At 38.2% G+C, this 12,343-nt stretch overlaps 1 protein-coding gene across 1 annotated transcript in view; it reads right to left on the bottom strand.

Annotated features, from left to right (window-relative positions):
- TMA16 (translation machinery associated 16 homolog) overlaps positions 1-12,343 on the bottom strand; it is a 45,648-nt gene that overhangs the window by 24,785 nt on the left and 8,520 nt on the right. The window contains exon 2 of the mRNA XM_082391803.1: positions 11,049-11,161. Within this exon, the coding sequence (XP_082247929.1) occupies positions 11,049-11,161 (113 nt within the window). The remainder of the gene's footprint in view (positions 1-11,048; positions 11,162-12,343) is intronic.

Here is a 12,343-nt window from a genome sequence, read left to right as displayed (position 1 = left end):
CACTACCAAATGTAAAATAGATAGCTAGTGGGAAGCAGCCGCATAGCACAGGGAGATCAGCTCGGTGCTTTGTGACCACCTAGAGGAGTGGGAGGGAGACGCAAGAGGGAGGGGATATGGGGATATAAGTATACGTATAGCTGAATCACTTTGTTTTACAGCAGAAACTAACACAACAATGTAAAGCAATTATACTCCAATAAACATGTTAAAAAAAAACAAAAAATTCATGAAAGCGATATATAAATAACTGATGTTTGAAAACTACTGTTTTGTAACAATATTATTCTAATAACCCTTAATGTACAAAAAAAGACCCTCCCTTACAAAAAAAGAAAGAAAATTCGAGTATACTATCATAGCACTTGACTATTCTTTTCAAGAAAACTTCTAGCCAAATCACTATGAAGCAGCTAACCCCTACTGGTCTGGGCCAGGGAATCAATATATAACAATGAAAGTGCTGGTTTCTATCAGCTAGTATGCGACTGTATGTAGCATTCATTAAAATGCTAAGGATGGGAAAAAATATTTGCAAATGAAGCAATGAACAAAGGATTAATCTCCAAAATATACAAACAGCTCACGGAGCTCAATATCAAAAAGAAAAACCCAATTAAAACATGGGTGGAAGACCTAAATAGACATTTCACCAAAGAAGACATACAGATGGCCAAGAGGCATATGAAAAGATGCTCAACATCACTAATTAATTTGGAGAAATGCAAATCAAAACTACAATGAGGTATGACCTCACACCGGTCAGAATGGCCATCATCAAAACGTCTGCGAGCAATAAATGCTGGAGAGGGTGTGGAGAAAAGGGAACCCTTTTGCACTATTGGTGGGAATGTAAATCGATGTAGCCACTATGGAGAATAGTATGGAGGTTCCTTAAAAACTAAAAATAGGAGAGCCTCCCAACAAGCTTCTTAGATAGCCTCAACCACCAGAGGGCAGACAGCAGAAGCAAGAAAAACTACAATCCTGCAGCCTGTGGACCAAAAACCACAGTTACAGAAAGATAGACAAGATGAAAAGGCAGAGGGCTATGTACCAGATGAAGGAACAAGAAAAAACCCCAGAAAAACAACTAAATGAAGTGGAGATAGGCAACCTTCCAGAAAAAGAATTCAGAATAATGATAGTGAAGATGATCCAGGACCTCGGAATAAGAATGGAGGCAAAGATTGAGAAGATGCAAGAAATGATTAACAAAGACCTAGAAGAATTAAAGAACAAACAAACAGAGATGACCAATACATTAACTGAAATGAGAACTACACTAGAAGGAATCAATAGCAGAATAACTGAGGCAGAAGAACGGATAAGTGACCTGGAAGACAGAATGGTGGAATTCACTGTTGCGGAACAGACTAAAGAAAAAAGAATGAAAAGAAATGAAGACAGCCTAAGAGACCTCTGGGACAACATTAAACGCAACAACATTCGCATTATAGGGGTCCCAGAAGGTGAAGAGAGAGAGAAAGGACCAGAGAAAATATTTGAAGAGATCATAGTTGAAAACTTCCCTAACATGGGAAAGGAAATAGCCACCCAAGTCCAGGAAGCGCAGAGAGTCCCATACAGGATAAACCCAAGGAGAAACATGCCGAGACACATGGTAATCAAAGTGGCAAAAATTAAAGACAAAGAAAAATTATTGAAAGCAGCAAGGGAAAAACAACAAATAACATACATGGGAACTCCCAAAGGTTACCAGCTGATTTCTCAGCAGAAACGCTACAAGCCAGAAGGGAGTGGCATGACATACTTAAAGTGATGAAAGGGAAGAACCTACAACCAAGATTACTCTACCCGGCAAGGATCTCATTTAGATTTGATGGAGAAATCAAAAGCTTTACAGACAAGCAAAAGCTAAGAGAATTCAGCACCACCAAACCAGCTCTACAACAAATGCTAAAGGAACTTCTCTAAGTGGGAAACACAAGAGAAGAAAAGGACCTACAAAAACAAACCCAAAACAATTAAGAAAATGGTCATAGGAACATACATATCGATAATTACCTTGAATGTAAATGGATTAAATGCTCCAACCAAAAGACATAGACTGGCTGAATGGATACAAAAACAAGACCCATATATATGCTGTCTACAAGAGACCCACTTTAGACCTAGGGACACATACAGACTGAAAGTGAGGGGATGGAAAAAGATATTCCATGCAAATGGAAATCAAAAGAAAGCTGGAGTAGCTATACTCATATCAGATAAAATAGACTTTAAAATAAAGAATGTTACAAGAGACAAGGAAGGACACTACATAATGATCAAGGGATCAATCCAAGAAGATATAACAATTATAAATATATATGCACCCAACGTAGGAGCACCTCAATACATAAGGCAACTGCTAACAGCTATAAAAGAGGAAATTGACAGTAACACAATCATAGTAGGGGACTTTAACGCCTCACTTACACCAATGGACAGATCATCCAAAATGAAAATAAATAAGGAAACACAAGCTTTAAATGATACAATAGACCAGATAGATTTAATTGATATATATAGGACATTCCATCCAAAAACAGCAGATTACACGTTCTTCTCAAGTGCACACGGAACATTCCCCAGGATAGATCACATCTTGGGTCACAAATCAAGCCTCAGTAAATTTAAGAAAATTGAAATCATATCAAGCATCTTTTCTGACCACAACGCTATGAGATTAGAAATGAATTACAGGGAAAAAAAACGTAAAAAAGACAAACACATGGAGGCTAAACAATACGTTACTAAATAACCAAGAGATCACTGAAGAAATCAAAGAGGAAATCAAAAAATACCTAGAGACAAATGACAATGAGAACACGACGACCCAAAACCTATGGGATACAGCGAAAGCAGTTCTAAGAGGGAAGTTTATAGCTATACAAGCCTACCTAAAGAAACAAGAAAAATCTCAAGTAAACAATCTAACCTTACACCTAAAGAAACTAGAGAAAGAAGAACAAACAAAACCCAAAGTTAGCAGAAGGAAAGAAATCATAAAGATCAGAGCAGAAATAAATGAAATAGAAACAAAGAAAACAATAGCAAAGATCAATAAAACTAAAAGTTGGTTCTTTGAGAAGATAAACAAAATTGATAAGCCATTAGCCAGACTCATCAAGAAAAAGAGGGAGAGGACTCAAATCAATAAAATCAGAAATGAAAAAGGAGAAGTTACAACAGACACTGCAGAAATACAAAGCATCCTAAGAGACTACTACAAGCAACTTTATGCCAATAAAATGGACAACCTGGAAGAAATGGACAAATTTTTAGAAAGGTATAACCTTCCAAGACTGAACCAGGAAGAAACAGAAAATATGAACAGACCAATCACAAGTAATGAAATTGAAACTGTGATTAAAAATCTTCCAACAAACAAAAGTCCAGGACCAGATGGCTTCACAGGTGAATTCTATCAAACATTTAGAGAAGAGCTAACACCCATCCTTCTCAAACTCTTCCAAAAAATTGCAGAGGAAGGAACACTCCCAAACTCGTTCTATGAGGCCACCATCACCCTGATACCAAAACCAGACAAAGACACTACAAAAAAAGAAAATTACAGACCAATATCTGTATATCTGATGAATATAGATGCAAAAATCCTCAACAAGATACTAGCAAACAGAATCCAACAACACATTAAAAGGATCATACACCATGATCAAGTGGGATTTATCCCAGGGATGCAAGGATTCTTCAATATACGCAAATCAATCAGTGTGATACACCATATTAACAAATTGAAGAATAAAAACCATATGATCATCTCAATAGATGCAGAAAAAGCTTTTGACAAAATTCAACACCCATTTATGATAAAAACTCTCCAGAAAGTGGGCACAGAGGGAACCTACCTCAACATAATAAAGGCCATATATGACAAACCCACAGCAAACATCATTCTCAATGGTGAAAAACTGAAAGCATTTCCTCTAAGATCAGGAACGAGACAAGGATGTCCACTCTCACCACTATTATTCAACATAGTTCTGGAAGTCCTAGCCATGGCAATCAGAGAAGAAAAAGAAATAAAAGGAATACAAATTGGAAAAGAAGAAGTAAAACTGTCACTGTTTGCGGATGACATGATACTATACATAGAGAATCCTAAAACTGCCACCAGAAAACTGCTAGAGCTAATTAATGAATATGGTAAAGTTGCAGAATACAAAATTAATGCACAGAAATCTCTTGCATTCCTATACACTAATGATGAAAAATCTGAAAGAGAAATTATGGAAACACTCCCATTTACCACTGCAACAAAAAGAATAAAATACCTAGGAATAAACCTACCTAGGGAGACAAAAGACCTGTATGCAGAAAACTATAAGACACTGATGAAAGAAAGTAAAGATGATACCAACAGGTGGAGAGATATACCATGTTCTTGGATTGGAAGAATCAACATTGTGAAAATGACTATACTACCCAAAGCAATCTACAGATTCAATGCAATCCCTATCAAATTACCAATGGCATTTTTTATGGAGCTAGAACAAATCATCTTAAAATTTGTGTGGAGACACAAAAGACCCCGAATAGCCAAAGCAGTCTTGAGGGAAAAAAATGGAGCTGGAGGAATCAGACTCCCTGACTTCAGACTATACTACAAAGCTACAGTAATCAAGACAATATGGTACTGGCACCAAAACAGAAACATAGATCAATGGAACAAGATAGAAAGCCCAGAGATTAACCCACGCACCTATGGTCAACTAATCTATGACAAAGGAGGCAAAGATACACAATGGAGAAAAGACAGTCTCTTCAATAAGTGGTGCTGGGAAAACTGGACAACTACATGTAAAAGAATGAAATTAGAATACTCCCTAACACCATACACAAAAATAAACTCAAAATGGATTAGAGACCTAAATATAAGACTGGACACTATAAAACTCTTAGAGGAAAACATAGGAAGAACACTCTTTGACATAAATCACAGCAAGATCTTTTTTGATCCACCTCCTAGAGTAATGGAAATAAAAACAAAAATAAACAAATGGAACCTAATGAAACTTCAAAGCTTTTGCACAACAAAGGAAACCATAAACAAGACGAAAAGACAACCCTCAGAATGGGAGAAAATATTTGCAAACGAATCAATGGACAAAGGATTAATCTCCAAAATATATAAACAGCTCATTCAGCTCAATATTAAAGAAACAAACACCCCAATCCAAAAATGGGCAGAAGACCTAAATAGACATTTCTCCAAAGAAGACATACAGATGGCCACGAAGCACATGAAAAGATGCTCAACATCACTAATTATTAGAGAAATGCAAATCAAAACTACAATGAGGTATCACCTCACTCCTGTTAGAATGGGCATCATCAGAAAATCTACAAACAACAAATGCTGGAGAGGGTGTGGAGAAAAGGGAACCCTCTTGCACTGTTGGTGGGAATGTAAATTGATACAGCCACTATGGAGAACAATATGGAGGTTCCTTAAAAAACTAAAAATAGAATTACCATATGACCCAGCAATCCCACTACTGGGCATATACCCAGAGAAAACCGTAATTCAAAAAGACACATGCACCCGAATGTTCATTGCAGCACTATTTACAATAGCCAGGTCAAGGAAGCAACCTAAATGCCCATCGACAGACGAATGGATAAAGAAGATGTGGTACATATATACAATGGAATATTACTCAGCCATAAAAAGGAACGAAACTGAGTCATTTGTTGAGAAGTGGATGGATCTAGAGACTGTCATGCAGAGTGAAGTAAGTCAGAAAGAGAAAAACAAATATCGTACATTAATGCATGTATGTGGAACCTAGAAAAATGGTACAGATGAGCCAGTTTGCAGGGCAGAAGTTGAGACACAGATGTAGAGAATGGACATATGGACACCAAGGGGGGAAAACTGCAGTGGGGTGGGGATGGTGGTGTGCTGAATTGGGCGATTGGGATTGACATGTATACACTGATGTGTATAAAATTGATGCCTAATAAGAACCTGCAGTATAAAAAAACAAACAAAACAACTAATACTAAACTTTCATTGGGTTATTTGTATGGAAATATGTTAATATAAATGTTTCAGACATTACATGAAATTTCTAAAAATCTTATATTTGTATGTGTATGGAAATATGTATGGAAATATGTTAATATAAATGTTTCAGACATTACATGAAATTTCTAAAAATCTTATATGTTCTGGTATAATGTTATAAGTAATAATCCTAGTTATTACTTTAAAATGTATATCTCAGAAATAACTAATTTTCTTGTCAACTGCATTATTATGAACTTTCATCAAATCTTTAACTGTGGTCATTTTTAAGTCTTTTGTCATTTACAGACAGTTCTGGGTGTACTCTGATGCTTTTGCAAATATGTTCCTATAAAAGGGTTTCATCTTTAAGAAATTCATGGAGAAGACTCTGACAAGTACAGGTTTCTGGTAACTGAATGTACTGCTGAACTGAATGAATAAGCATTTTCAGAACTCTAATGAAAAACTGATGAACTCATAAAAGTGCTAACAAAAGATCAAGATGAAAAAAAAAATTAATTACATGGGACTAAGTGAACTGATGAGGATGAGTATAATTTTTGTGACTTTCTGTCTGAATTAAAAAAAAAAAAATCCCACAAGGACTCAGAGGCAAAGAATATACAAATCAATTTTCACTGCAAAGTAAAGGAGCTGTTACAGTGGAGGATTACTGGACTGAATGTCAATATTATGACATAGTATGAGTGTGTTTCATGTTTGGTAATTGCAATCATTGTTGCTTTTGTTGTGGTCATCCATGTACAATGCTTGGTGTCAGTCTATTTATCTCTTGTAAAAATAAAATACAGTGTGTGTGTGTGAAAAAAAAAAAACTAAAAATAGAACTACCATATGACCAGGCAATCCCACTACTGGGAACATACCCTGAGAAAACCATAATTCAAAAGGACACATGTACCCCAATGTTCACTGCAGCACTAATTACAATAGCCAGGACATGGAAACAACCTAAATGTCCAATGATACATGAATGGATAAAGAATATGTGGTACATATATACAATGGAATATTACTCAGCCATAAACAGGAACGAAATTGGGTCATTTGTAGAGATATGGATGGACCCAGAGTCTGTCACAGAGAGTGAAGTAAGCCAGAAAGAGAAAAAGAAATATCATACATTAACGCATATGTGTGGAATCTAGAAAAATGGTACAGGTGAACCTATCTGTAGGGCAAGAATAGAGACAGAGACGTAGAGAACGGACATGTGGACACAGTGGGGGAAGGGGAGGGTGGGACGAACTGGGAGGTTAGGTTTGCCGTAAATACACTACCATGTGTAAAACAGATAGCTAGTGGAACCTGCTGTATAGCACAGGGAGCTCAGCTCGGTGCTCTGTGATGACCTAGATGTTGGTGGAAGGGGAGGAGGGAGGTCCAAGAGGGAGGGGATATAAACATACATATAGCTGATTCACTTCATTGTACAGCAGAAACTAACACAACATTGTAAAGCAATTTTACGCCAATAAATAAATAAATAAAAATAAAATAAAATGAAGATGTACTCTTTATATTCCAAACCCCACCCCCCCAAAAAAGTGCTAAGGCTACTCTAAAATAATCTAAATGATGATTTCAATTTTGATTTCATAACTTCATTTTAAGGAATTTTTTTTATTTGACCCCATAGCAGTTCCTGGGGACTGTCAGAGCCCACAGATGGAGGGAAAATAGGCAGATTACAGTGCGGGACGCTGATCAGAGAAGGGTGGCTAAGGGATAGGAAGGGGAGCAGAGAAGGGGCAGCACACACATATTTAATTTTCCTAAGAAGAAAATTTTCCTATGAATTCTTCACATCAAGAATATAGGCCAGGGCTTCCCTGGTGGCGCAGTGGTTGAGAATCTGCCTGCCAATGCAGGGCACACGGGTTCGAGCCCTGGTCTGGGAAGATCCCACATGCCGCGGAGCAACTGGGCCCGTGAGCCACAACTACTGAGCCTGCGCGTCTGGAGCCTGTGCTCCGCAACAAGAGAGGCCGGGATAGTGAGAGGCCCACGCACTGCGATGAAGAGTGGTCCCCACTTGCCACAACTAGAGAAAGCCCTCGCGCAGAAACGAAGACCCAACACAGCCATAAATAAATAAATAAATATTAAAAAAAAAAAAAAAAAGAAAAAAAAAGAATATAGGCCAACTTTCAGAACGGCAGAATAAGAACTGAAAAAAATCTACTCCTCCATAAAAGCAAGAGAACACTGATAAAACTTGTCAAAATCAACCTTTTCAGAAGTATAAAAATTAACCAAAGACTTACAACAATCCAAGGCCCATTTACTCAAGAAAAATGACCCAATCTCAGTAAGAGTAAGCTCTGTGGTGTTTTAATCCCATCCCCCTCTTCCCAGCTCTGCAGTAGACTTGAAAACCAATAGACTAGCAACTTATGGTCGTTGTAAAAAGCCATCCTCCTAGCAGCCACTAGAACAGACTGGGTTTGGAATTCCCCAAAAGCTCCATCCTGAGAACTGCCACCATCTGACCGAACCAGCAGCAGACTGAACACCTCCAATCTCAGAAGTACTTTATTTCACCTCCCTCAGAGCTAACGCTGTGGAAGCAGCCGTATCCCCAGGTTGCTTCTCAGAAACAATCTCAGCAGCAGTTGTCTAACACAGCAGCTGCCTGAGTGATATTACCAGTTGGGGGCTAACAAAAGGCTGACCAAAAAAATTTTAAAGGAAAAATTAAGGAGTGGAAGGCCCATAGAGGGCTTTGAAAAGCTAGCTCCAACATACTCCTGGGAATCTAGAATGCCATGTGTACATTCAGCACTGTGTTCGTACCAAAGAAAGATCTGACAAAGTCCTCCTCTCTCACCTCTGGGTAACCCTGAGGCTCTGTGCAAATGAGAAATGAAGTCTATAAACTGCCTACTGGAACACTGAAAGCATATCCAACAGACTAACATAGCCCCTCAATAGAGGCTGACTCATTAGTTAAAGGCAATTAAAGAAATCCCTGTCCAAACATTAGGTGACCACTAACTCAGCAGAAACTGCAAAGGCCACACACAACAAAAAGGCTTTACAAAACTAGCCCAGGAAAGTCACAAAGCAAAGAGCAACAACACAACAACAGCAAACCTGACTGAGGCTGGGGGTAGGGCATGTCTGATTAACAAGATTGTCAAACTGCTTAAAATGTCCAGTTTTGAACAAAAAAGTACAAAAAATTAGGAGACCCACGAAGAAACAGGAAAGTAGGGCCCATACTCAGGGGTTAAAAACAGCCTACAATAGAAACTGCTCCTGAGGCAGTCCAGAGGGTTGGACCTATGGACAAAGACAAGCAAACGTCAGAACAAGTCAGTTGAAATTATCCCATCTGAGCAACAGAAAGGGGGCACCACCAAGCATACAGCATATGCATAATGGGAGTCACAGGAGAGGAGAGACAGGACCAAAAGGATAGCTGAAAAAATAATGGCCCCAAACTTCCCAATTTGATGAAAAACATTAACCTACATGCCTCAGAAGCTTAACAAACTTCATGTTGGATGAACTCAGAGATCCACACCTAGGCTTATCATTGTCAAACTATTGACAGTCAAGGAGGATATCTTGAAAGATCAGGAGAAAAGTGACTCATCACATACAAGGGATCCTCAATAAGATTAACAGCTGACTCCTAATCAGATCCCTGGAGGCCAGAAGGCCAAGGGGTGACTTCCAAGTGTTGAATAGGAAGACTATGAACCAAGAATTCTATACACAGTGGAACTTCAAAATGAAGCACAGTCCTACAGAAATGAAAGAAAAATTAAAGACGTTCTCAGATAAACAAAAATGAGAAAATCTTGTTATTTTCAGACCTGCCTTACGAGAAACACTAAAGGGAGTCCTTCTGGCCAAAATGAAAAGACAGTAAATAGTCATTTGAATCCACATGAAAAAATAAGGAGCACCAATGAAAAAAGGTAATTACATAGGTAAATAAATAGAAAAGACAGTATAAATGTATTTTCGTTTGTAACACTTTTCTTGTCCTAACATGGTAACTGCATAAAAATGATAATCATGAAATTATAAGCTTACGGTGTATAAAGATGTAACTTATCTGACAATAATAGTACAAAGAAGGGGGTCATGGAGCTATAGTGGAGCAAGTTTTTCCTATACTACTGAAATTAACTTTACATTAACCTGAACTAGGCTGTTTTCAATTTTAAGATGTGAATTGAAATTTCCAGAGCAACAACTAAGAAAACAACTCAAGAAAAAAAAATATATACAGTGCTTGCTCTCCATTTTACTAAATCAAATTACTAAATCAATTCTCAGCGTTAATCCAACAAATGACATAGGTTGGTCAGTGTTCTCTCTTTGAAACACTATCTTTTTTTCCCTCTTTCTCAGGCTTGAGTGTCAGAGCCTCCTCATTTCTCCAACTTCTGAATGGTAGGGGCCTCTGGACTCAATCCTTGACGCCCCTCTCTCTCTCGTCTCTTCATTTAATTGGTAGGTGATCTTATCCAGTCTCACGACTTCGAGTTCCAGCTACACGCTGATGGCTCCCAAGCCTGTGTCTACATCCCTAACCTATCCTCTGAGCACCAGACCCGGCACACCCAACTGCCCATTCTATCTCTCATCTTCCACATCTAACAGGCACTTTAACCTACTTGCCTAATATACGTCTGCATGGCTCACTGCCTCACACCTTTCAGCTCTCTGCTCAAATGTAAGGTCTTCAGAGAAGCCTTCCACAACTGTCTTACGTAAAACAGAACCTCTCCCCCACTCTGTATCCCATAATCCTTTAAAATTTTTCTTCACTGCCCGCATCACAACCCATTTATATTTATGTATCTGTTTTAGGTAAGCTTTAAGAGCTGAATCCTTGTTCACTGTGTTACCTCAGTGCACAGAACATACTTAAACATTTATTAAAGGAAGAGAAAGGGAATACTGATTAGGAATAAATGTATAAAAGGGCTTTTCACCAATGCATAACACAAACAATGAAGATACTTACTTCTCCTTTTTTTCTTGTTTGTGGGCCTCTCTCGTAATTTGAGCCGCTTTTCTACTATATGGATGGATGACTTTTTTTTCTTGTCCTACACTTTTTCCCTTTGGTGCTTTAGGCTAAAATGTAGAGAAACATATGGCACACACAGTCAGATACATAAATGACTTCTCTCAAAAAATTTTCTTTAGAAATAAAACTTTAAAACAGTAATATAACAGAAATACTGTGAGTCACAAATACTACATTACGAATCAGGAGATACGCCAGACTCAAAGTCTTTGTTTCCATGCTCCTAACAGAAATGATATACAGTTGACCCTTGAACATCGGTTTGAAATGCATGGGTCCACTTAAACACAGACTGATTTTTTTCCCACAGTAAATACTACAGTGTTACATGGTCCACGGTTATGGAGGAACTGCATGTATGGAGGGCCGACTACAAATTATACGCAGATTTTTGACTGTATGGAGGATCAGTGCCCCTAACCTTTGCATTGTTCAAGGGTCAACTGTATTCAGAACTATTCTCCATTAATGTAAGAAAAGAAAGGCACAGAATCAATAAACCCAGCTCTTCAACTGTTCCAGCTTCACAGCAGATACAGAGAATGCAGACAGTGCGGAGACTCAGGGCTGGAAATTTGCGTCAAAGGTAAGAAAGTTACAAGAGGGCAGAAGGAGCACGGGATGTTAACGGGAGCCGGACTGCAGAAGCCGCACGTGGAACAGTGGGCAGTGAATAAAGCAAATCAGACTTGGGCTCACAGGAAATCAGGAACAGAGGAAATAATACAAGCCACCTCGAAATTAGCACATCCCATTCAAGCCTTATGCCAGTTAACTAGGTCCTCTAAACTAGTTGTCTAGCATTTCAGTAACTTTTTAATTCCTACATAATTCTGTATCTTATATATGACCTATATTACTTGGGAATTTTGTTTGGCTTTAATAGAAAGCCAAAATAATAGTGGCTTAACCCAGATAAAGTTTAGCTCTCTCATGTAAAAAGGAGCTGGAGGTTCTGTTCCACAAAGCCCTGAGATCCAAACTCCTTCCACCTTGTTATCCCACTATCCTTAGGCTATAACCTCGTATCTATCCAGAGTTCAAAATGGCTTAACAGCAGGGCTACACTCCAGCCAGTGAGAAGTGGAAAAGAAAATCAAAAGGCATATTCCTTCTATATTATATGTAAGGGAGGATTACATAAGGGATTAGTAAATATAATCTTTATTCTCAGAAAAAATACAGGATTACAAAAGAAAAAGAAAGAGGCATTAACATACCTAATTCTC

The sequence above is a fragment of the Balaenoptera borealis genome, assembly GCF_965194805.1.
Source record: "Balaenoptera borealis genome assembly, chromosome: 4".
In the NCBI taxonomy this organism is placed as follows: domain Eukaryota; kingdom Metazoa; phylum Chordata; class Mammalia; order Artiodactyla; family Balaenopteridae; genus Balaenoptera; species Balaenoptera borealis.
The sequence above is the reverse complement of the archived record's forward strand: the minus strand, read 5'-3'. Positions and strand labels throughout refer to the sequence as shown.